The sequence below is a fragment of the Pteronotus mesoamericanus genome, unplaced genomic scaffold (assembly GCF_021234165.1).
Source record: "Pteronotus mesoamericanus isolate MK-2021 breed Mesoamerican mustached bat unplaced genomic scaffold, CSHL_Meso_final contig_65, whole genome shotgun sequence".
Lineage (NCBI taxonomy): Eukaryota > Metazoa > Chordata > Mammalia > Chiroptera > Mormoopidae > Pteronotus > Pteronotus mesoamericanus.
In genome coordinates, this window is record NW_026555228.1 from 9,204,725 (window position 1) to 9,230,858 (window position 26,134).

General features: G+C 44.7%; 1 protein-coding gene across 1 annotated transcript in view; it reads right to left on the minus strand.

The window, feature by feature from the left end:
- The window catches only part of MAP3K15 (mitogen-activated protein kinase kinase kinase 15), a 99,795-nt gene that overhangs the window by 1,021 nt on the left and 72,640 nt on the right, over window positions 1-26,134 (minus strand). The window contains exons 15-28 of the mRNA XM_054581002.1: window positions 24,664-24,794; window positions 22,269-22,399; window positions 20,395-20,525; window positions 20,055-20,160; window positions 11,558-11,715; window positions 7,143-7,380; window positions 6,171-6,327; window positions 5,473-5,647; window positions 4,598-4,783; window positions 3,859-3,964; window positions 2,893-3,002; window positions 2,777-2,832; window positions 1,048-1,160; window positions 51-151 (exon numbers count right to left, since the gene is read on the minus strand). Coding sequence (XP_054436977.1) covers window positions 51-151; window positions 1,048-1,160; window positions 2,777-2,832; window positions 2,893-3,002; window positions 3,859-3,964; window positions 4,598-4,783; window positions 5,473-5,647; window positions 6,171-6,327; window positions 7,143-7,380; window positions 11,558-11,715; window positions 20,055-20,160; window positions 20,395-20,525; window positions 22,269-22,399; window positions 24,664-24,794 — 1,899 coding nt within the window. The remainder of the gene's footprint in view (window positions 1-50; window positions 152-1,047; window positions 1,161-2,776; window positions 2,833-2,892; window positions 3,003-3,858; window positions 3,965-4,597; window positions 4,784-5,472; window positions 5,648-6,170; window positions 6,328-7,142; window positions 7,381-11,557; window positions 11,716-20,054; window positions 20,161-20,394; window positions 20,526-22,268; window positions 22,400-24,663; window positions 24,795-26,134) is intronic.

The window sequence follows — 26,134 nt, forward strand, 5'->3', positions numbered from 1 at the left end:
GAGCTTTTGTAATAATAGCATAGGAATGGTTTTCTTGGCTATAAATTTACCTTGTCGATGGTATTCGCATCTGCTCCTTGCAGTTGCAACCAGTCTACAAGCTCTTGATCTGGTCTCTGTCTATGAAACCCAGGAGGGGGTGCTGGAGGCGCTGTAATAATTAGAAGTTTGTTTTATTGTATATTGATGTATAACAGTTAAACTTCAGAAGTCACAAGGTGGATAAAATAAACTATTCCTGAGTGTAAATGTTATGTGAAAAGGAAGTGAATTCAACCTGTCTCAACTGCTCTAATGCACAGTGCACAGCAGTCCATAGTTCTTGAATTCACTCTCCACAGGTTCAAATAATCCTTACCTATGACCTTTAGTTAGTTTGGAACTTGGTTATCTGCCTATCACTTTAAATGCTTATTCTCAGCTTTAAAATGTTTTTCCCTCAGTAGTCAATCCTTAACAGCACTGGAAATTCAAAAGAGGAAATAGGTTTTAGGGAGATTTTGTTTCAGACCTCATCCATTCACATTCTAAGAGGTAGCCAGTGGCAACCCTTTTGTAAGGAGCACAAAATGAATGAGGCAGGTTCACTGAGATGTAACATGCAGCAATGTGGTAAACCACCCTTTTTTATATATGCAGCACAATGAACTTTGACAAGCAGTCATGTGAACGCTACAATCAAGATACAGAAATTTCTATCACCCCAGAAAGTTCTTGTGGTCTTTATGATTCCCCACCCATTCTAATTTGTTTTCTGTCCCTATAGCTTTGCCTTTAGCACAATATTGTATAAATATTCCATATTTATGGAGTCATAGTGTGTAGCCTTTTGAATCTGGCTTTCACTTAGCATTACACATTTGCTATTCATCGTGGTTTGAATGTACCAGTAGTTCCTTCTTAGTACTGATTAGTATTCCAGAATCTACTGGAGTGCTTACTGGTTTAACAGAGAATAATCTCAATTGTGCCAAGGTTGACTAGAATATTAGCTTTTAAATGGTCTCTCTCACACATGTAAGTCAGAGTAAGTGGAAAGTCACTTACCATTATATTTTAATTGTGACTGAAGGTGAGACAATTCCCGAGTTTTCTGTTCTAGGCTTTGCCGTAGAAGATTCTGGCGTGCTCTCTCTGTTCGAAGTAGGTTTTCCAAAATTCTGGTTTAAAAATAAAAGCCATCATCCACAGTGTCTTAACACCAGTCAACTCAACTCAAACACCTGTTGAAGACACCTCTGGTATCTTCATAGTTCTGTGATCAGGTTTCAGTGTGCATGAGGGCAAATTCCTTGGGTTTCCTCCCCTTGAAAACAGACCACCTCTGAGGGTGGGAATGTTTTGTCTCAAGATGAGTCATGAACCAAAAGATAACCCAGCAGAACTCAGCCAGAATGATTTGATAACTTCAACTTGTCTCCCTAAGTCAGATCAAGTCACTGAAACTAGCGGCCAGGCTCTTTCCTCCTCCCAGGGGATGAAGCCAAGGAGGTAGAAGCCTTGCTGGAACAGCTGAGGGATGGGATGGTGAGAAAGGCTGCTGTGGAAGTGGGAGGAGCCTACTGCAGCCCAAAACAACCCAGGACTGTGAACGCTGCACAGGAACTTGTCTCTCACACGCTCACACAGACCAGTATCCTCAGGCAACACCCTTTTGGGCAGTAGGTGCCATCTTCCTGCTCTACACAACAGCAGCTAGTACCACAAAGGACAGGTGTGCTTTGTAGGGACTCATGTTTGTGAAGCATTTGCAGTTGGAGCTGGCTGCTATTACTCATTCAACAACAGAGAAGAACCTTTGAACCTATATGTAACATTTTTTTGAATTGGTGATTATAAACTTTACCAGAAAAACATTTTTAAAAGGTGCTATTACTATCAACTTTCACATTTGTTTATAGTTCAAAAACTAAAAATTTTGCTGCCACCACAACCAGTTAATTAAAACGAAAGTTCTTTCTAAAAAGAGATTTGTTTGAGATTAAACATCAGAGATCCCTAGGGGTGTATACAGCTTGTCTTCCAAAGTGTGTACACCTGGCATCTTATCTTTCCCCCGGTTAAATATTAATCAGCATTATGGATGATCATATGGCAAAAAGACATAATTTGGGACCAATACCAACTAGTTTGCTGTAACTGTGGGCTTATACTTTTCATAAGACCATTGATGATGTGATTTCCCCAGAGCTAAAGAATCATTTTATCCCTTTAACAAATATTTTTTGAGTACCTACTGTGTGTCAGGAAATTAATAAAACAGACCAGCTCTCGGGGGAATCTCATAACAGTGTCAGGGTCCCCTGGCTGGGAGGGTAGTCCATGAATGCCAGCCTAGAGATCATTACAAATCACAAAGGAAAGATTCAAAGATGAAAGGGCAAACTTTCTTAGGGTCACAGTTATGGGCCACATGCACCTGCAAAGTGCTAAACCAATCCTCAATTCAGTGACTTTTGCAGGGGTGGGCTGCAGATCTCCACTGCTGAGCCCGCTGCACCCATAGGCCATGCCAGGGGCTCTATTTGGCAAAAAGACAGACCTCCAAGATGCTGCTGCCTTTAATGTGGCTAAATGCTGTGTGGCCTGTGGCAAGGCACTATATTTGGATTCCAACAGTAAAGAAAAGGCAGCATTTAATCTGTCAGTTGAAGCTGAGAATACCCCCTTGCTCGGTTCCTTGGTGGTGAAGATGTTTTTCTGACACCTGGGTGAGGCACTCAACAACTGAACTGATTGCCTTGCTGGTCCAGGTCACTGTCCCATCTCTGCTGACCTGTTGGTTTCCTGCCTGAGCTGTTCCAGCTGGAAGCTCAGGTCCTGCTGGTAGAGCTCCTGGGGCTGGGCATCTTGCACAGGTGCTGAAGCGGGTCTGGCCCCTCCTTGTGTCACATGTGCTTCGCTTCTGGGTGGGTCTGCTGGGGGACAGTCCTGGTTCACCTCATCCAGGTCCTTATTCACCCCTTCTGTCTTGGAGGTGGCCTCACGGTCTGCTTTGAGCTCTGAAATCATGAAAGAAGCAACAACCATGGTTTAACAAGTCCATGGCCTTGTATAGCTCATGTCCCATGCCAGCAAACAAGGCTGTTCAGAAACTGACCCCACTGTCCATTGGGACTGGGATTTTATAATTGGAGAGGAACCATTTCACTCAGTTCTCTGCAGTGCAAAGGTGATCATCCTGTTTACAGATGAGGAAAGTGAATGTTAAAGATGGTAAGTCAGTTAGCCGAGGACAGTTTTTAAAAGGTACAACTGGGCTTCTGACCTGGTCTGTGTACTTTTACTATAGAAAATAGCCTGTTTGGAGCAGGGAGTAATGGGGTCCTGGGGACTAAGGAGCCTCTCGTGGAAGCTGGGCTGGCTCCCTTGCATTCATGGGAGCAGGCAGAAGACAGGGAGCGAAGTCCAGAGAGGAAGTGGCAGTATCAACACAAGTGTTCCGAGCCTGCCTTTCTCGGAAGAAGTCACCACAGAAAGACAATCAACTTTGGTATTAAGCAGCTCTAACATAGAGTCAGCAAAAGCAAAAGATATCTAGAGCTACCACACCATTCTGAGAGATGGAGCGAGCCATTAAATCATCAACCAGCAGCAGGTGCTCCTAAGGATTCACTGTAGGATCTATGCTCACTTTTAGGTCACAAGTTTAGTGTTGGTTAGGCCCAGGGAGCATAGAAATACACCACCAGGATAAATTCTTAGACTCACAGAATCTTAGCCCCAAAGGGCCTATGACAGCGTTACTTTACTGCAAGGAAATGTAGCCAAAGTGAGAACACAACTGTTGAGTGCAGAGGACATTTCTAGTCTTTTCCATAGCTTGAAGCTGACCCTGACCGGGAAGCAGGCACTTACCTGGGAAAAGAATGCTGAGTGCAGCCAGCACAGCTTGCTGGATGATGCTGTCCATCGCAAACATCCAGTGGGGGTTAACTAAGTGCTTTTTCACAATTTTGTTGACCTATAAATCACAAAAATCCATTTCTGGTCCGTTATACTTCTAAAAAGTAGGACTTCTTACTAATTCTAATTTGCTTCTACTCTCTGATACAGTGTTAACTAAGCTTCTCTCAATTTCTACCCTACTTGTATCTCTTCTGGACTGCGTCTTTCTCCAAGCTGACCCCAAGTTGTGCTGAGGTCCAGGAGATGGGTGCAGTGATCGCACCTACTGCACTGGGCCTCTTCATTGCTTACGCATGGAGCACTTACTGAGCAACTATGAACCCTCAGGCTCTGTGTTGAGGCCTTGACACAAAGCTCAGCCAGACACGGTCTCAGGCCTGGAACAATTCACACTTGCTTGGGCAGGCATGTAAGCTTAAACCCCAAACCTAGCCAGCTGGCAGAGAATACCTGTTCCCAAACCCTACACTCCTGCTCTTTGTAGCCAAGTACAACTGGCCTGTTCACTGTATTTGCATATTCAGTGTTTAGGAGGAATTGCTGAAACCTGGACTGAGGTGTAAACAGATGAGAAAAGATGAGGACTGTGAGAGAAGATGGTAACTGAACTCCATGGGCTTGGTTATGAGCTGCTTCAGTGGGCTTCCTGCCTTCTGGCATGTTCTCTAGGGCCAGATATAGTACTTACAGCATTGTGAAATCCAAAAAATACCAGGTGAATCTGATCGAGGGACGAGCTGTCAGATTCCAGGTCCACCTTTAGCTTTGATATCATGGATGCCATCACCTTGAGCTCCTGGGACTGGATGAAGTCCCTCAGGATCCTAATTATTTGCTTGAAGTGGTCGACTGAGAGGTACAGCTCTTCTGAACTCTGATCACACACGCACACAAATCATGTTCATTTAAGTAAGTCAAAGAGAGGAAGGAAAATTTAAGTATTGCGGGGAACTAGATTAACTAGGTTGTCCATTAAGCATTTGCAAAGGAACTGTGGATGCCTCAGGTGAGACGGGGTCTCTCTTCCTGGAACTGCCTCCATCCTTCCTGTTACAGCATTAGTGGCCCCTCTCCTTGCTGGCCTGCATACACATGCAACTAAGCCCCCTTAGGAATGGTCCCGCCATCCTGCTTAACCCCTTGTAAGACCCCCTTGATAGCTTTGTCAGAAGGGACAGAGTGGGGCAGTGGCCTGTTCCTGAAAGGGCCTTTCCTCATCTGCGTTATAATTTAAATATTTTCATCCATGACCTTTTTCCCTGAAGTGGCTGTTCGTCCAGAGCAGGTCAAACCAAAGGCTGGGAGGCCCTGGACTTTGTGCTGCCATTTGGCTTGTTTTCCACCAGGGGGCAGCACCACCCTATCCATGTCCAGATTCTCTGCAGTGTTTTGCAGACTGGTTTCAGTGGGGTTCTTTTTCCCCCCTTTGCATTTTCTTTTGTTGGAGGGATGAACATTGAGAAATACTTGTGATTATTGTAACTGCAAATGTTCCAGGGTAGCAGGTACCTCAGTCCCACTGGCCCTGTTCTGGGACCTGGACATGCTCCCCCTAGCCTGTACCTGGGCCACACACTCCTGCAGGCTGGAAACCACCTGGTTCTGCTCCTCCCTGAGAATTCTGTACAGGATGGCACGGCACTCGCCATCCTCGTTCAACAGGAAGAGGCCAGGATCCCTGTTCTCGGGGCACAAGGTTGCGCACTGGTCTTCCAAGCCACAGTCCTCGACTGGAACACTGAGGACAAATACAGGTGAGACAACCCATATCCCTGAGCAAAACCTCTACTGTAGGACCCCCAGGGGTAGGGACTAAGAGCTGACTCTGCAGTCTCGCCTTCAAGAAGATAAAATTACAGGATGCAGGCTGATGGAGGAGAGATGCAGTGTGTCTTCTCTGCAGCAGTGTCGGGAGAAGGAGGGAAAAGGGAGGAAGGGAGGTAGGATAGAGAGCAAAGAGTAAGAGGCAGAATGAAGGGAAACTGGGGAGGTAGAGGTGGCGAGGGAGGAGGGGGCAGGAAAAACAGCCAGAGGAGACAGAAGGGCACAAGGGAAACAAGAAGGCAGAGGGGAGACCAGTAAGAGAACACACCACACCCTCCCCTCCCATTGTTGGCCACCTGCCACCCTATGGATCCAGCAGAAGGAAGCAAAAGCCCTTCACATCCATCTGATTTTGACAGTGGGATATTCCGCCCTCCCCTCCCCACTGAATGAGCAGCCCTCATAGACCAACAGTGAAAGGACAGGACAGGCAGTACCTGAGTAGCTGACAGATATCATGCTTGGGCTCCCAGGATCTCTCAGAGGACCTATCAGGCTGGGCATCCACCTCCGGGGGGCCAGGGTCACACTCCCTCCTGCTGTGGCTCACGCACTTACCCTTGTCCACGGCCGGGGCAGTGGCCTGGGAATCCTCTGTGTGGGGGCAAAGATGAAGGGGAGGAGAGTCAGAAAGGTAGGGTGGGCTCAGAGACGGAGGGTGCAAAAGGGGTGGGTTAAGAGAGGGAGGATGCTAGGGCGGGGAGGCTGGGACGGGTGCAGCAGGCTGAGAGAGGACCCTTGCTGGGCTTTCTAAGCCTATGCTGTCCTAATGGGTGCAAACAAATATCCAGGGATCCTGGTAAGATGTGGTTTCTGCTTCGGCATGTCTGTGATGGGCCTAAGGCTCTGGGTTCTAAGCAGCCTGTGGGAAACACTGATGTAGCTAGTCACGCTCTGGGGGCAGTACGCTGAGCCGCTCTGTTCTGCCTCTGACTCCAGCCACACCAGGGAAAAGAAAACAGCTTCCTTTTCAGGGGCCACTCTTAGGTCACTGCCAGTAGGACTTGCTGCCCTAGAAGGCATCGCCTGGCTACAGTGGACTACGGGACAGCCACCACAGGCAAATACCCCAGACATGCCCTTTAATCAAGGTCAGGAGCTGCACAAGGGACCAGGATAGGCTCGGCTCCAAAAATGAAGCACTACGCCTTGCAGGTGGGGAAGACACAAAAACCCAGCCAGGGCCCCTCTGGCTTCCCTCCTTGGCACAATCCCCAGAAAGACTTTAACAGGGTGGTGGAGGGCATCACTGTCACCTGTAGGGCTCCCTCCATCTCTGTCAGGAAATCAAGGGGCATTTATTGGCTGTTTTGACACCCCCACACCTGCTGGAACTCCTGCCACTCTTCACCAAAGTGGGCGCAGTGTGGGCTTACTCAGTGCTCTGGAGAGCTGTCACTCTCTCTCACCAACACAGAACCCAGGGGCCCAGTGCGGCACTCGGCTGTCCTGGTAGGCCTCACCTGATGGTTTGGGAGTCATTTGGATCTTCTTGTCCTTGGTCACTTCCCTTATGAAATTCTTTTTGAGAAGATCAGTGGCAGTGGCACGTTTCTGGGGTTCCGGCTCAAAACAGGATAAAAGGAAGGCTCTGGCTGCAGCTGAAAGGGCTTTCGGAATCTCAGGGTGGATCTTAAACATCCCCACCTGCATTCAAGGGAGAGGCGATCGATGTGACAGTGAGGCCTCAGGGGACCTAGCATACATGCCTTCGATACAAAGCTCCCCACTTGCCATCCTAAGGGGCTAGGGATGCAGCACAGCAGCCTCAGTGACTTGCACCCATGTCCAAGCCCCACTGGCCTCTGGGACTTTGCCCAGGAGATTGTGGTGGCAACGATGTGGGGGCAGTTTCAGAGCCCAGGCCTTAAGAAGCCTTAGGGTCTCTGCTGCAAGCCCTCCTGGAGCCCTGAAACCACCATGCTGAGGGGACACCCAGGGTGAAGGGCCACGTGAGTGAGGGCCTCAGAGCATCCTGCCCCAGCCAAGCCAGCACATAAGTGAGCCTGGGTAAGACCAGAGGGGGAGCCAATGGTCAGGCCACAGAATCGTGGGAAATAAAAAGTGACTGTTTTCAGCCTCTATAGTTTTGGGGTGGTTTGTTACACAGACTGTAACTGAGATTGACGCTGGGACCCCAGCCTGCATGCAGCAGGATGCTCTAACTGAGGGGGTTCAAAGGCATTTGTGATCTGTTTGACGATACACAGAGTCCCTGAAAGGATGGCCCACTAACCTCTAAGTGTCTGTGCATTCACAGCCCAAATCCCCTACCTCCAGCGGCACAAAACATGCAGACCAAACCTGGAGGCTGGTACCTCATGACCCGCACCCTTATCCCCAGGGGGCACAACTGGACAAGGGAGGGGCACTGCCTTTTCCTCTTCAGGTTCCTGCTACAGTTTCTATTTTGGCTCGCACTTCTGGCCAGCTCATCCTTGTCCTGCTAAAGGCTCTCTGTCCCTGTGGAATGGAGGGGAGCAGGGGTTGGGGCTGAGTTGTCACATGTCACTGTGACATGGGAGTGCTTCCCCAAGTCCTGCTCATCTATCTTGCATAACCCATCCTGTATAACTGTGCCCATCGGGGGCAGCTCTCTCTTCTTAGGAGTTCTTATCTTAAAGTTCGCAATCTACTCCGCATCTTTTTGGAGCCCACCAGATAAGCCCTGGGTGTAAGCCCCTCTGGTCCCAAGACCCACCCCATTTCTAGCTCCTTAGCACCCCCGGGGCTGGCCTACGCCTCCCTTGCACCCTAAGCAAGATCTGGGTGCTGCAGAGAATGGCCTTTCGACTTCACATCCCCAAGTCCTTTGACCAGGGTGCACTTACCACTTCTGACATGCTGCTTGTCACGGGCTCAAGAGTTTGGGTTGGGGGACAGGGAAATGGAGAGTTACTAACCAAAGGGCATAAGGTTTCAGTTAAGCGAGATGAGAAAGTTTTAGAGACCTGCTGTACAACATCATACCTGGAGTCAACCAGATGGTACTTACTGTGCACTGAAAACTTGGTTAAGGGGTAGATCTCATGTTATGCGTTCTTAACACAATACAATAAAAATCTGAAAACAAGTTTTGAATTTTGAGAACACTAAACACTGGGTGGAACTGAACCCCCAAGACCTGAAATGCAGGGTGCATTACAGGTGGCACTCCTCGCCTGAGGGGCAGGGACATGCGGGAACTATGGGAACCAGAGACAAAAATTCAGAACCAGAACCCAAAAATGTAAGTGGTGGCTCCTCCCCTGGGTCTCAGAATGAAAAGAACAAACATGGGTGGCATCCTGTAACTACATTTTATTTAAGGGTGCCTCACTGTTAATTCAAAGGTTTCGCAGGGCTTTCATGACAAAGTACGACAAAGTCGGTGGTTTAAAATAACAAATGTAGCCTCATAGCTCTGAAGGCTAAAAGTCTGAAACCTAGGTGTCAGCACTGCCAAGTTCTCTCTCTCTGAAGACTCTAGGGCAGAACCCTGCCTTTCTTCTTCCCAGTTTCTGGTGGCGGCTGGCAGTGCTTGATTTTCCTTGGCTTACAGATGCACCACTGCGATTTCTGTCTCCACTCTCACTTGGCCACCTCTCTGTGTCTCTTCAAAGTTCTTCACTCTGTGGGTGTCTGTCTCTGTGCTCAAATTTCCCATTTTTATAAGGTCACCAGTCATACGGTATTAGGCCCATCTGACTGATTCCTTTTAAACTTGATTATCTCTGTAAAGAACCTATTTCCAAATAATATCATATTCTGAGGTACTAGAGATTAGATCTTCAATATCTTTCTTTGGAGGGCACAATTAAACCTGTAATAGCGACTTGTGTGTGTGTGTGGGGTGGGGGGAACAAACAGTTCCTTTTGTTTTAGACAGTACTCAAAAGTTTCTTGAAATTTTTCTGAAGGATTCTAGAGATCCCAGAAATAGCTTCTACAGTCTTTGCAAAAAGCACACAGGAGACGTTTTTTAATAGTAGCTTTCTAGTTTGCAATAAGAGCTGACCTTACATGCCAGCCTAAAAAACTCAGTATATTTTCAGACTTTGTATAGCTAATTAGCTAGCCAGAAACAGAAGGAAGAAAGAGAGGGGAGTGACTTATGCCCTATGGATAAACTGAGCAAGTCACAGCCTCCAGAGAGGTTTCCTGAGTGTTGCAGGAAGTTGACAGATCAGATAGTGGCTGGCCAGCCATGGCTCTCAGGTTGGTCCTGATGTTTTTCTCAGCACCAGCTCCTATTTATTCCGGGGCTCATGGCTGAAGTGGCAGGTAAGAGCTTCAATGGCCCCAGTCAGCTCCATCATGGAGAGACATGAAGGGCTAGGGGAGGTCCAGCCCTGGTAGTCAGGGTCTTGTTGGGATTGCAGGTGCCAACAGACATTTGTTGACTTGAGTTCTAGGCTTTGGAACTGTCTGACAGCTCCTGGGAGGGCGGGGAGCTCTGAGAACCTTCTGCAGGGGCTGGGCTGAGGAGAGAAGCCACAACACCCACAGCACCATGGGCTGGGCTGGACTCAGCTCATGGGCACAAACCTGCACTCGCGCCTTTCATTTCTTTCAGGCAGAAATACAGGCGGGCTCAGAAGCAAAAAGGAAGAAATCACATTCTGGAATCACATTACATCAGGCTGCTTTTATGCATTGCAATCTCATTGTCCATAAGCAGCGGCCATTTGACCTTTGGTGACTCCCTCTTTTCCTTCCTACCCTTGGGGCAAACAAAAAGGCTCCACTCAAGGTTAAGGCTGGTAATGGATTCTTAAGACTACAGCCTTCTTCAACTTTTCCAAGCATACAGAGACAGAAGTGACAGACCCGACCTTGGACATACAGGGCTGTCCTGGCATCAGGTTCCCTTGGAGCCACTAGCAAGTATGTGACATCCTCAAGGGGACATGTCCAGCGGTAAAACCCCACTCACAGTGGCCAATGGTCCTATGTGGACCTCCATGTGCATGGGTTGCCCTTCCTGTTAGCTGTGGGAAGGTTTTATTTTGTATTTTTATTAATGTTTTAAATTAGTTCTGGGAGGGTGTGTAGAGTGACAAAGAAAAATCATCAGCTACCCAACGTTCCCCTCTCCCAAACCCATTCAGAAACCTGTTCTCCCAAGATACAGACCCATGTGGCCTTTGAGACTACCCAGTATAAAGGCAAATACAGATTTAAAATAAGAGGCTTAATTCTCCTTGCTAAAAATAAGGGAAAAGGCATCCCTCTTTTCTTAAGAGCATTTACTTTAGAAAACTTGTAAGTTCTCTCTGAGGTGTACATCAATATTTTGAAAAGGTGGGTAAGCCTCTTGCTGGGGATGTTTTTCTCAAGGACCCAGGAGCCATCTCTTTGAATGTCCTCATCAAGGAAAGTGATGTCTCTACCTCCCGGTGTCTGTTGGAGTACAGGAGCCCAACTTCAGTGGCACCTCACTTCAAAACTACCACCTGTCTTAAAGATCTGAGGTTATTTTTCCTTTGGGTAAAGCCTGTTAAATAACACAGATGGTCACCCCAATGAATCTCTGGTGAGCTCTTGGGACCAATGGCACTGTCCAGTCCTCACACCTGAGGGCTAATTAGTGTTTCTCTTGAGAACACGGGTGGAAAGGGTTGTACTGCTTGGTTCAATAAAAAGATGACAGTTATTTCTGTCTTTATTATCTCTTACTGGATTGCCTATGATACACATCACACTATGGTTGAATGCTTTTTCAACAATAAAACTGTTTCCTTTCTCTCCTATCTTTGTGGAGGGGTTTCTGGATTGGGAGGATATTTAGATTTTCATCACATATCTCCAACATCGACAACCTAAATCACCAAACATATCTTACTTTGTACATTGCCACTTGGGGATCACCAAGCTCATGGAATGGAGGCCTGCCGGTGGCCATCTCAATGACGGTGCAGCCCAGGGACCAGATATCAGCGGGGGAACCATACCCACGAAGTCCTTGATCAATAATCTCAGGTGCCATGTACTGCAGAGTGCCTATTGAAAAAAAAAACACACATTGTGGGCACCCTATTGCTTAGAAACTAAGCAGATTACTAGTAAACAAGAGTGTGAACTTTAACTCTCATATTAATGACAGATGAGGCCTGGCCTCATGCATAAATGATGCGGTCACATCTTTTCTTTAACCAGAGACATGCAACATGTCTTCCTTTAGTACTAACCACATTGAGAGAAGGCTGCTCAGCCCCTTGAAGGACAAATAGGCCCAATTTAATACACACATATTAACACACACCAGATAGAGGGACACCAAAATGCAAGAAACAGTGAAGGGCCTTTGGAAGCTGTCTAGTGGAGGAGACAGACACGATGATGATGATGATGATGATGATGATGATGATGATGATGATGGTGGTGGTGGTGGTAACAGTGGCAATGATAAAATGTAGTAAAGCCCCAGGCATACACATAGGACTTCACAAATATGGATAACAACTTGCTTGATTCTGCCTGGTTCAAGCCAGAGAAAGGTATGGCTAAATCAGTTTGGGTCTCTCAGAAATAAATGCTAAGACAGGATTAGACTTATGAGAGATTTACTGGGGAGAAGGTGTATGTATGGAGGATAAAAAGGGAGGGAGCAGGATGGCCAGGAGGAGCTGTCAAACTGCACTGCAGATCTGATGCCTGGTAAAGGAGAAGATGAAGGAAGAATTGGGTAGGAAGGATCTCAGATGGCACAGTAGCTCTGAGAAAGCTCTAGCCATGCCAGCTGGGAATCCCAAAAGTTGCCCACTGGAAGAGTCCCATATTTGTTCTAGCACCCCGAGTCACTGGCTAGGAATAGTCGGGGTCAAGCATGACCATCCATAAACAAGGTGACAGATCCAAAGAGGCAGTAGCAGGCACTGCCAGTGAACCAGACTCCTGGCACAAAGGTCAAGGAGGTGGACAAAAGGATGAGAGGACTTCCAAGCAAGGGGAAGAGCTTGAGCAAAGGCCCATGGATGTGAGGTACAGAGTGAGTGAGTCCAGGGAACCACAAGCAATGTCTGACACAGGGCAGGGGAGGGAAGAATGAAGGAAGCAGTGGCCAGGGCACAGCCCAATGGCAAACTGTATTCCAAAGGCTTTGGACCTTTCTCCTGTGGCTCATGAGCCACCAGTTGTCACAAGGAAAGTGGTGATCAGACAGGGAGAAGGGGCTGTTCAAGGAAAGGGAACAGGGAGGGCAATCAAGTGTTCTGGCAGTTAAAATCTTTGGTTTTCCTTGAAACTAAGCCCAAGGAAAGGGGAAGTGTAGAAGCAACAGCAGCAGACACTATGAGCTGGCAAAGAGTTTTACACTACACAGCAGACTCAGAGATGACATGGGCCAAGGTGTGAATAAAGAACACTGATGCACAGAGAAAATTCAAGTGCCTGTCTCAAGATCACCAACCAAAGCATGTTTCCTGAGTCTTGATCATTGGGGGAAAAAAGCTCATTGGTTTAAAAAAACATATGGAGATGTTACCTGCTACATCCTCCTCTTGAAGATCCAGTGTCCTATTAGCACTTTTCCTTCCTATGAGCCTTTGAAAGGGTCTAGGACAACTCTGACCAATAGAATGTTGGTAATAATGGAAATGTTCTATTCTGTGCTGTTCATTATGGTAGCCACTAACCACATACAACTGTTGAGCCCTCGAAATGTGGCTGGTTAGAATGAAGAATTTTAATTTAAAATGGTAAAAACTGTCTTTGATTCTTACTAACTTAAATATAAATTGTGTTGGATCAGTGAGTTTAACAAAGCAGGAGGACAGATATGGCAGCTTTGGTCTCCCAGCTGAAAACATGGCGGGGAAGCATTCAGCTGGCCGCAGGGTTGGGCAATGTGAAAGCTCGGCGATTGTTGTGCTGTCAGGCAGTTCCCAGAGTCCAAGGGAAGGAACTTCCAGTGCCACAATATCCCCTTCAGGTTCCTGCTGCTGTGAAGCACCAAGGGAGAGGCCTTGGCAGGGAATGTGCCTTCTAACTAATCCTTAGTTGATTCATTAAGGAAGAATTTGACATTGTGCTGTTTCTTAAGTTATTATCTCTTAGTTATGCTCTGTGATGCTGGGTATGAGGATCTACAAACCACTTTACTGCTTTGCCAGCTGCTCCCTATTAGGCTCTGCCAGTAAGCAGTGCTAGAGGGTGAGGGAGTCTGGAAGGAAGGAGGAAGAGGTTGGCTGTTCCTCTGAGCAAGCTTTACTTTGCAAGTTCCAGTGACAGTGCCTGGCTCCAGTTTCTAGCATTCTTGATCATCCAATTACATTTGTACCTCGGTACTTGTCGTTCATTCATTCCAGAACTTGTGACGAGTGCTGAAACTGATTAGTACATGAACGATAAAGCATTCTCTCTTGCAGGGCAGTGTTGTGACTCATACAAGTTCTAGCCAAGTGCAATGAGTCCTGAGCAAGCACTGAGTGCTGAAACATTTTTTTCTCATCAAAATGTGACGACTACAGGGTTTGACAAGTTCTGAAGCCGACAAGTACTGACGTATTATTGTACTTCCAGAACCAGCTTCATCTTGCCCCCTCAGAGTTACCTGTTCCAGCCCAGCGGCATCACCTCATGAGAGGTCTGAATCCCACCCTCCCGGTGCACATCCTCCCCGCCAAGCTCTAGGGTTGTAGACTGCTTCCTGATAATTCAGTCTCAGTAAACCGTTCTTTCTATTACATTGCCTCTGTAAAAACACCTAGGGTGATTTCAATTTTCCTGTTTGGACCCTGACTAATACAATCACTAAAAGTTAATTCTTAAAAGAGCAAGAGACTAAACTTACCAAGTTATTCAACAGCAGAAAATAGCACTAAACTAAAATGCAATGGCTTACTGACACTGGTCAAATAATGCTCACCTTAGTACAACTATTTCATGGTTGGAGGATTAAACTACTTAATGATAAACTGGTAGACCTTCTTTATAGGGAATCATAGTGAACACCACTCTTTCTAAAGGCAAGGACTTACCAATGATATCCATACTAATTATTTATGGCCATGTAATAAATTACCCCAAACTTCAGCAGCTTAAAACAACACTTAGGATCAGTTTCAGACTCTTGGGATCCAGAGACAGCGGGGCTGGGTGGATCTGGCCTGGCTGTTTCATTAGACCACAGCCAAGATGTCAGTGGGAGCTGCAGTCACCTGAAGGCTCAACTGGGGCTGGAGGATCCACTTCTAAGCCCACATACTCATGTGGGGGTTGAGAAGAGTCTCCAGTTTCTTTCTAGTGGAATCCTCAATAGGGTGGCTCAAGACATAGCTTCCCCTGGAGCAAGTGATCCAAGAAAGAACAAGCAACAGGGAGGTCCCACTCTTTTTTCTGACCTAGCCTCCAGGTCACACATCACCACTCTACCTTATTTGATTCATTAGAAGTGAGTCACTAAGTCTAGCTTTCATTCAAGGTGAGGAAATTATACAGGGCTGTGAGTACCAGGAGGTGGGGATCACTGAGGGGGCACATTATGGAGGCTACTGGCCACAGCATCAGACTTCCGATTTGTGCTCAATGGCTTACAAAGTGTCTCCACTGAGTATTGTCCATCTGAATCTCGTAATTCCGTGAGGTCAGGCAGAAGAGGCACTATCTACTGTTATTTCCATTTCACATCTGAGGAAACAGCCAGGGGATTTGCTCAAGCTAGAACCCAGGTCTTCTCTGAATCTGTAGCTATACACCATGGCAGAGCTCATCTATGTTATGAATCTAGGAGAAGCACAAGTGAAGGAAAAGCTCCCTGAATAAAAGGAGCTGATGCGAGGATTTCCAAAGAGATAATGTGACTTGTTTCCATATGACTAGAAGGTGTAGAGCAACAGTGGAGACCTGGGTGCTCCATTTTATTTACTATGGTATTCCTAGGGCAACCACCCACTCCCTGTAAACAGTCCAGAGATGGAGCCATGTGACTATTACAAACAGTCAAGGGGTTGTCCCCGGGTGGTGTGCATGCTACAGGCTATAGCAAAGGGTGGCTTTTGTCAAGAAAACCAAGTGAAGATGCCACAGAGGGTATCTGAGTAATGTGGGACTCCTGAAAAATTTGCTTGCCTTAAAAATGGCCCTCTAAAGGGTTTCATATCTTCCCTAAGTGCACTCCCTCAACCCCGAGTGTGTCCACACACTGCTCACCTGGCCAGCCATGGCTCTCAGGTACTGAAATCCATGCAGGGGTGTGGAATTCCGAACAAGGTGACCAAAAGATCTACAGGTACTGGTGCAGAAGCCTCCCACCCAGATCAAGGGGTTCAAAAGGTTGAAAGAGTAGAGACTGGAGATAAGAGGTGTTGAAAGTGACTTCTTTAAAGAGAACTGTGCTAGAAGGTCTACTCTTTCTCATTAAAGGAATTGGGGAAGGGCTGTCCCCAGAAAGGTAGGGACCTATAGTGACTTAAGCAACTCAACATTCACTCAGCATAATCACACTTGAAAGGAGATCACATGTATTAGCATCTTCCATGGGTCCCTCAAGATAATGTTAGAGGCCAAAATTTCAAAATTTAATATTAATGAAGTACATAAATGAGAAGTAAGGTGCAGCTTCCCATGGCCCCAGGGGCCTCCCCAGTTGCCCTGCCCAAGGGATGGCCCTGGTGGAAAGGGGCCCCACTTCCTTCTATCCAAAGCCTTTTGCAGGCTCCTTGGGGTCAACTCAGAGCTACATATGTATGTGTCCCCTGCAAGTAAGGGACACAGATAGATGGTTCCCATGGGAACAAAAGTGGCTTAGAGCAGCAGTGTGGGGGACCATACCGTCTACAGATATTGCCATTCCCTTTTGACAGCAGGTGAGAGGTACATGAACCCCAGATACCAGATGTGGGACTTGTTATATAAATAATGCTTTAGGGTCTTTTAAAAAGGAATCCTGCCCAAAGGCAGTCCTGGATCCCTCAGCAGGGAGAGATGGACAGGAGAATATAATGTGAGGAGTAAAAGACTGGGTGGGGACAGGGGACGGTCAGCTTAAAGGACAGGCCCCTGCCCTTGGCATGAGAGCTATACTCAGAGGGACCCAGTCAGAGAGTGTTAATAGTAATAGCACACAAAGCCAGCCTAGGACAGGGGGAGTCAAGTGAAAATGTGCTGTGGCCCTTTCCTCTCCTCCTGCAGCTAGCCCAGAGGAAAGAGGTGAGGGAAGGAGAAAAGGCCTACATCCCAACTCTGGTGCTGCCCGCCACTGGGCCAGCAGGGACAGGGGAAGAGTCTACCCCTTTAATGAGGACCAGAGCACTGACCAGTATGGTAGCTGGAACTCTTCCAAGTACTGTGTGCTGACTGTGTTAGCTTCTCAAAGTGCCATTAAGACTTTCTCTTTGAGGACAGACAGTTTTCAGAGGGAAGGAAGGTTTTGGGAACTGAGTAAAAAAAATGAAGGGATTAAGAAGTACAGATTGGTAGTTTCAGAACAGTATGGAGATGCAGATTACAGCATAGGGAATATAGTCAGTAATATTGTGATAACTATGCATGGTGTCAGGTGGGTACTTGAAACATTGGGGGACCACTCTGTCAAGTACATGATTTTCTAGCCACTATGTAGAACATCTAAAACTAATACAGAATATTAAATGTAAGTTGTTATTGAAAAATACAAATAAATAAGAAACTAAAAATTAAAAGAAAGACTTTCCCTGTTACCTAATGGTGGCTGGAAAAGTCACAGGAAAGGACTAGTGCCCTTGGCAGGATGTAAAGGGCAGTGGGAGACAAAAATAAAATGGCTGTTATGATTACACGCTCAGTCCAACATGTTTAACATGTGAGTTATGCCCCAAAATTCAATTCTCTCAAAGGCCCCTTCTGGCTCTAATAACCTGTGACCTCTAAGTGCAAAGTAGTACTTATTTCACAAATACTTCAGTTGCATTTGCTATGAATCAGATACTGGTCAACACACTTCACCAATATTTACTCATTTAACCTTCATAAAAGAAACTCTATGAAGTAGGTACTAAGAGCATCTCTGTTTTACTTGTGAAGCAACTGAGGCACAGAGAGTTTATTAAAGAACATGCCCAAGGTCACACAGCTAGCAAGTGATTGAGCCTGAATCTGAACCAAGGACGTTTACAGCCATAGACCAGAACAGAGTTCCTGTCCTGAGTTCCACTCCTCTGTATCGACCCAAGGGGAATGAAAATGTTTCCAGACAAAGGCTTGGTTGTGAGAGTTCACAGCTGTGTCATTCACAATAGCCCCCAAAGTGGAAATAATCCCACTGACTACTAACTGGTAGGTGGATAAACAGAATGTGGCCTAGCCACACAATGGAAGACTACTCAACCAGAAAAGGAACCAAGTGCTAACACAGGCTGTAATGGGTGAACCTCAGAAAGACTGCAGTGAAAGAAGCTCCATGCAAAGGACTATACATGCTACTACTCATCCTCTGTGAAATCTCAGGAGCAAATATACGCAAAAGGAGGGTAGATCAGTGCTCACCTGGGGCTGGATGAGAATGGAGATTAACTGCAGAGTGGCACAGGGACCTTTTGCCGGGGGGTGGAAACATTCGAAACCTAGCTTGTGGCGATGGCTGCACACCTAGGAAAACTGACTAGAAACCATTGACTTGTGCACTTCAAATGGGTTCATTTTATGATATGTAAGTTATACCTCAATAACACTGTCAATAAACAAAAGCACAGGGGGCTGGCCCTGGCCATAAAGGCCCTTCCTCCTGTTCTAGCTGGTTTACACGCACATGAAAACCCTTTAGAGGAACTCCGGAACAGAGGATTTCAGGCCGGGAAGTTGCTGGAAGCCTGTGGCTCTCCTTCCAGGTTCCAAGAGCCTCTGGGCATTTGTGTGGAAAAGGCCCACCTCACACACCAGCAGGCTGAGATGTCTTTACAGAACTGTTCTGTTTTGCAAAGAGTAATTATATGTAGGGGAATTTCCTACCCAAAATAAGACTTCTTTATTATTCCCCAAACACCCCTGCATTATTTTGCAATGCAAAATTCATGCCTCCTCAAGCCAATTAATTGGGAAAATGTGATATGCAATAATGAATTATACACGTCTTTTCTTTGTGAATTTTTTTCTCCATGGGGATGCTAATTATGAGATAAATTGTTGGGGGTTTTATGTCTTGAAATAACTTCTTGTCATATCAGAGTCATATTGCCAAGCTAACTGGTAGCTTCCAAAGAGGAGGATATAAGTCATTTTCAATTGAGGTAGTAAAAAAATGTGCCAGTCATACATACATATGTATATATCTTATATACCTGTTGATATACATATTTTTGTATCAGAAACGACGAAAGAAAATTTCACACACTCTTCCTTTGGCAGATTATGGTGGAATCCTTGGTGTAACATTTTTCCATTTTGAGGTACATGTACCTCCCCTGGTTTATAACTGAAAAGTCCTTTCTGATGCATGAAAGTTCTCTTTAGCTAGACAATGTGTCTCTACTGTGGGTGTCCAGTGACTGACATACAATAGGTCTCTTGTTGAAGAAAAGTCTTCCCAAGCTGAGATATTATTCATCCACACTAAGACTAAATCTGTCCACTGTACACTTTGGTGCTACAGGAACAGAGAACAGTCACCTGGCTTTTATATAGCTTATTTCAGAGCTATAAAATCACAAGTGCTGTTTCATAATTCCATCAAGCATGATCTTTGTGATCCCTTTATTAAACCTTAGGGGATCATAAATCTTTACTTATTCAAAATTAGTACTTCTTTCTAAGGATGAAAGTTTTTGCTATAGTTGCTTTTAAGCAGGAGTTTTAAAAAGCCATAGGTATCTTTTGAGCATCATTCTACTCATTGGTCTTGTAAATGGAAAGCTAGCTGGCAATTTTAGATCACTTTGTGAATCCAGTCCCTCTCAACACTTAAATGATCCATCACTGACACATGCAAAAGAAACTTCAATGCCTCAAACCCACTTAGGAGTACCATGTTTCTGCCTTTGGACATTTAATCCTATCAATTCTGGTACAAGGTACCAGAATTCATTCAAGTTAACAGGCTATTCTTATGACAGGCCAATAAAATGCTCTACTAAGTTATCTGAGGAATAGTGTTCTTCAGAATTACCCACAATTCCAAATTACATGCTACTAACTTAAAAGAGATGTCACCATTTTGCTGATTGGTTAGAAACCCTCAGGAAACCTCAAACAGAGCGCTACAGCCCCCCAACCTTTGAAGGCAAAGAAGAAAAGTAAGGCAATCTTGTTGCCCCAGTAGCTGGCTAAGTGCATCATTATGACAAAGTTCAAACAATTTGAAGTCGGGGACAAAAAAACCATCCACTTCTATGATCAACTGCCCACATGCCAAGTTTTGTTCTGCTTACCAGCAAAAGTGTCTGTACATGCATTCACTCCCACAAGGCGTTTAGATGTTCCAAAATCGGAGATTTTCACCACTCCACTATAGATATTCACCAGAACATTATCACCCTTTAGAGAAGAATGAAGAACAAACGCTTAAAGACATTTCAAAAAACAAACACAAAACAAACTTGGACCTTAAGAAACAGTCACAATTGTCTAGGAAGACTAGACTGTGCACTTTAGGAACTGTCATGCTCAATCCTTTCCCTTCGGCGAGCTAGCCAGTCTACAGACACTGCCAGCAGCTGGTGTGATCTGAGATGTACTAACAAGACTCCTTTGGCTCAGACAAGCAAATACCTTTATGTCTCTGTGCACAATCTGGTTTTCATGGAGATACTTAAGGCCTTCCAGGATCTGCTTGGTGTAAAACTTGATGGTGGACTCCTTTATCGGCCCCCACTTTGATTGCAAAAGAGCAGAAAGGCTTCCTGGAAATAGACACAGCAGAAAATTCATCAGGGTGACCAAGATTCAATTCTAAGAGTTCAGGGAAATAAGGTCAGGTGGTGTTTCTATCCTAATGTAAGCACTCACACCAAAATCTCTGTAGCTGGGCTAAATGCAATGCCTTTCTTCCCCCTCTGTTGCCTGTTCCCAGATGTGTGAGCACCGCAGCCAGAGAAGGCACTGGAAGGGAATCAGCACATCAGCCTGACTGCAGGAGGTGGAGGGTGAATATGAACTCCTCGTGACCCTGGAAATTCACCAGGGCTACCTTTGGGTTTAGCCCTGTTCAGCTGCACAAAATCAGAAGGAGAGTGCAGCAATGTGTCTCTGACCTTGGGAGGGCTGGCCCAACACCATAGATCCTGGACAAGTGTCTCAGCCATTCGGCTTTGGTCAAAGCCACATTTTACACCTCGCCCTGAGTTCAAAGGTGAATAGGACCAGAGAGAGGAGCACTGTGGGGTGACAGGGACGAGGACCAGAGGATGTTGGGTCTCTCCATCCTCACTGTGAGAAGCCCCCAATGCCAGGTCACAGGGACAAAGCCATCTTAGCAACTCCCCTGCAATTATACTATTAAACATCGAACCTTTGGGCCCAAAGTAAACCTTCCTTCACTTCATCCTGATCATATGTTTCAAAGGGCATTGTGCAGACTCCCAGGCATCAGCCAGTCTTGGCTTCCCCCCTAACCCAGAGCTGTGGGGAACTTTGCTATGCCTCATTTCCTCATTTCCACTGTCATCCTTAAACTTTATGCCTGGAATATCAATAAATGAGAACAGCAATTGATATATTTTCTGCTTGACTGTGAGCAAACTGAGGGAAGAAACTTTATTTCTCCTTAATGTAACCCTCAAACTCAAGCCCACTATCTGGCTCTTAATATATATAGTTAGGCTCCTAATGTGATAGTAGGCTCTTAATAATTGTTGGTTGAATGAGTGAATACAGATTTCTAACTGAAGTTTTTATATTTTGTATTGAGATCATAATTATTATTATTCCTTATTATTTTATTACTCTTATTTTTGAATGAACATTGATTGAGTTCTCACTTTCTTCCAGGCACTGTTTTGAGAGCTTCACATATATTTTCTCATTTAATCCATCCAAAACCCCACAAAGAAAGGGGCACTATTATGACAGTAATTATTACTATACCAAATATTATAGTGATATTGTTATTACTCTGATTTTACAAATCATTTAGTTAATCAGAAAACTGAGGGCACAGAGAGGTAAAGAAACTGTCTAAGGTCACAGAACTTGCATATGGAAGGGCCAATTCGAAGTAGATGATCTGGTTCTGGACCCAAGGAACTCTTCTTACTCTTGCACCATACTGCTGCATTTGGGGATTTTGCAGATAAATTTGCAGATAAGATGCATTTGGTGTTCGATTTCTCTGTCGACATGTTGTTTTGCAATGTCTAAACCACCTTTTAAGCTCTTAGACTGTGAAGGCCTCAAAACCAGAGACTACGCTTTATTCATCTTTGTATCCAGCACTCAGCCACAGATTCTCAATGAATGTTTGAAGATTGAATTAACAAACCAGAAATACTATTTACGTGAACCGGAAAGTTTTCGTCCAGCTCCTGAGTGATACACGCTCTTCCACATCTGAGAGGCCTGTCATTTTTAAATGGCAGGATGGATAATGATGTGTATATTATATTTCCATCAGTGACTTTCAGAGACCAGACCCAGCAACTACTCACCGCCAGGCACCTGCTCCATGAATATCTTAATGTAGCCGTTTTCCGAAATGGAGCCCAGGTACTGAACAACATTGCGGTGCTTGAGGTACTTGTGTAGGGCTATTTCCTCATGAAGAGACTGGGAGTGTCTACTAGGAAAAACAAAGCTGGCATCACTTGTCAAATCCCTGGGGCTTAGGGTCCACATCATATCACCAGTACCTGCCCTGATACTGGCCATTCCTTCTTTCTGTAAACCTTCTCTCCCTTGGCTCCCATGAGTCTACTCAGTTACTAGGACACTGTCCTTATCCCAGGGTGCTCCCAGTTTGGTAGGGAATGCAGAAACCTTGCCTGGGAGCCAGAGTGGCAAGTGTCATAATTGAGCACACAGAATGTTTGTAGAACATAGGAGAGGAATGAATTACTTCTGTAACTTAGTGGTAGTAATACCAGCCACAAAGGGCTGCTGGGGGCCAAAGTGTGTCAAATTTCTCAGGTACCCAGTGGAATGCCTGCTGTGTAGTAGGTACTCAATAAGTGGCTGCTGTTGTTACGGCTGCTGTTGTTACTACTGCTAGTGTTGTTAGGGCCTGAATTCTCCAACTATCCTTGACTTCTCTCACCAGTCCCCATGAAGGGTGCTGTTCTAGAAGGTTATGTACTCCTGCCTTCTGGTCTCATTCTGCAGACTCACTCCAGACTACAGCAGAAGCTAGTGAAGGGACCTTTCTGTCCCAGCCTCTGGCCTCTTTAGTTGGTGCTATCTCTGGCCACCATATTCCCTCTTCCTAAAACACAAACCTCATCATTTTACTTCCCTTCACAAAGTCCACATAAAGACCATATTGTTTAACATGGCACACAAGGATCTTCAAACTCAGGTCAGACTACATATTTAAATTTTTTTTGCTTCATCTCAAGAGCCCCCACTGACCTACATTTTACATTCAAGTCACAACAATTTATTGTTCTCTGAATACACTGTGCTTAATAGCTCTCTTCCTCCCTCAGCATAGAATGCTTTGGCCTCCTTTTCTACCAAACAAGCTCCTAGTCATCTCTCAAATACCACCTCAAAAATGATTTATTTTCTCAAACTTGCCGCAACTCAGCCAGGAGAAGGACAGTATCCTAGTAAACTTTCAGGCCACAGTGCCAGCCCAGAAAGAGAAGGTGCCCAATATCTTAAGTTCAGCCTGCAAATTTAGGAAATGGGACAAAACAGTCCCTCAGGTCCCTCCTAGTTCTGAAGCTCAGGAACAACTATCAGCAATGAAAAGCTGAAACAACTATAGCAATCAGCTGAAGGAGGTAGTACGTGCCAGAAGTGCCCCCCCCCTCCAAACCAACTGCAACACCTTAGCCATTGTGAGAACAGGAGACAGAATACTGAACGAGAAATTCAAGAGGCTGGATCCTAGTCTTGTTTCTTTGTGTTCTTAGTGAAGTCATTTAATCTTCCTCAGCCTTGGAAGAAGTTGAATGAGTTCCTCTAAGATCTTGCCTTATAATTTAAACATGATAACATGCAATCCCATTAAAAACAAACAAATGAAATGAAAGTGAATGAAAGAACAAATGAATGAATAAAGGGTCTTACAGCTGCTGGAAATCACTTGTTAGCAATTCCTAATAATTCACCAACCACCTGGGTGGAGGGTTCTTTGCGCATGGCCATCAGTGTCCAGCACTGAAGGCAACAGTGCAGATGTGGTCTGACCACACCTATGGAGCATGAAGCTATTATCTCTTATGCTGTGGCCATTACTGTGTATGTAGCTTCTCTACAAAAACACTACACAATCAGCCTACAAAAATTGACCTACAAGTAGGACTGCAATGTACTTGTGTAGAATTAGGAGGTAGATGAATTTAAAAAGAAATAAATATTTAATTAGACTCTAAAAATGTTGAAGAAATTCAGTATTAGTGGTGATTATAAAAACCCCAAAATCTATGGGTGAGATTGAAGGGCAGGATATAAAAGAAGTCTGTATTGCAAAAAGCTAATTTTTTTTACCACATTTAATTTTCTGTAATGACATATCTGAATAAATGATAGCCATTTAAAATGGTTACAGTGTGAATTAAAATACTGAGTCACATTTTTAAATGTTTGCAAACAACTATGTAAAAATGTAAAACTGTAGACCTAGTTGATCGAGGGAAATAAAACTAGTTTTCTTTTAAAATATGACTGCAATCCACATGCCCCTAAGTGAAATAGTCCGTTTTCCTCAACTGTTCATAATATGCGGACAACAAAAGTAAATCACCCTTATTACAAGAGAATTGCAAATTTTTTGATGACATAATGCTGTCATTCCTAAATCATCTGCACTGTCAGTGAATGGCACAGGATTTGGTTGTAGAGGTGGTGACTGCAGAAATGTGGAAGGTCTGATCCACTTGCCTGCCTCTCTCTGGGATTTCTTTGATAGCTATCCGTACTTGATTGCTCAGATCTCTCCCGGCATACACGATCCCATACGCACCTCTCCCCAGCACAATTCGATTACCATTTGCATCACGGTCATACTCATACTGAAGAAGGAAAAGCAAGATTAAAAAAAAAAAGTATACTACTTGTGGTATACTTTTGGGCCCCACAAAAGCCCAAACATTATCCAGCAATTTTTAAAAATTTTTGAATAATGCTATTTGACTACCAGGCAGGTCACATTTCTTAGGTTATGTTCTTTCAATTACTTACTTTAAAGGGGTAGAATTCTCAGTTACCCACATATTCATAACATGATTTTCTGAAATGGAATCCAAGAAATTTAAAAATATGGCTCATATGAAACTTAGCTAGCTCACCTTTTGGAGAATTTTTCCCACTTTAATGCTGCAAATTAAAAATGCCAAAAAAAAAAAAAAGCCTCTTAGCATCTCAACTACTCCAAGTAGGTGTTTTCCTGCATGATCCCTTATCAACCTGTCAGGAAATAAACCTCCTTCCATAGCCCAGAAAATAATCAAACGTCAGTAAAATTGAAATTGTCTTAATGCAAAATATGTATGTGGGGCTGCCCCCACCTTTAGATGTATAAACCTAGGGTTACACATACCATAAAAATTGACCTACAAGTAGGACTGCTATTTTTTCCCCCACAACTTATCATCAAAAGTTGGTGCAGAGCTGCATTCCAGTTATATCTTCTCGAGGATTAAAACAAATAGAATTCTAGGATGAGCAATCCTTATGTAAAGCAGAGCAGCAACAGATTCTTTGTTGTTTCCTATGCTCTACTGTGTCAACTTACGGAAATGCACAGGACAGCATGCATGCATGTCTCTTCCTATCTACTTCTAGTGGTGTTCATAACAATTAAGTTTACTAAAGGGTCCCCATCATTGTCCAATTAAACCAGATATCATCAGCCTGCTCCATAAAGGCTTTTTATCTTACACCTTTCTCTGCCCCACATCTGTTATCTTCAAAGTATATCACTCAGTTCATTTCTTCAATACACTTTGATTCAAAGCTAAGAATTCAAGTACCTGACTCTATTATTAAAATGACCTCTTTGATATTATCCTGAAAGAAGCCTCAAGGAATTAATTTCAGTCTAACTTGAAAGTATAATAAAACTTCATTAAATTGTAATCATTGGGAGAACCTGGATTAATGGCAAATCTGAATAATTGCACAAGATTTAAATAAATGTGTAATGGTGGACTACAACTGTGCTATTCAAAAGAGCTTATGATAATCTTACTTTCTTAAAATGATTTTTAAATTGTTATATTTAATATATTATGCGCAAGTAGCTATAACTAAAGTTACTGTAGGCATAAGCGAAAAAGTCTGCTTCCATTGATCAACTATTTCTCTTTTAATCTCAGACATTATTAATTGGCTTAGAAAAAAACTTCTCCTG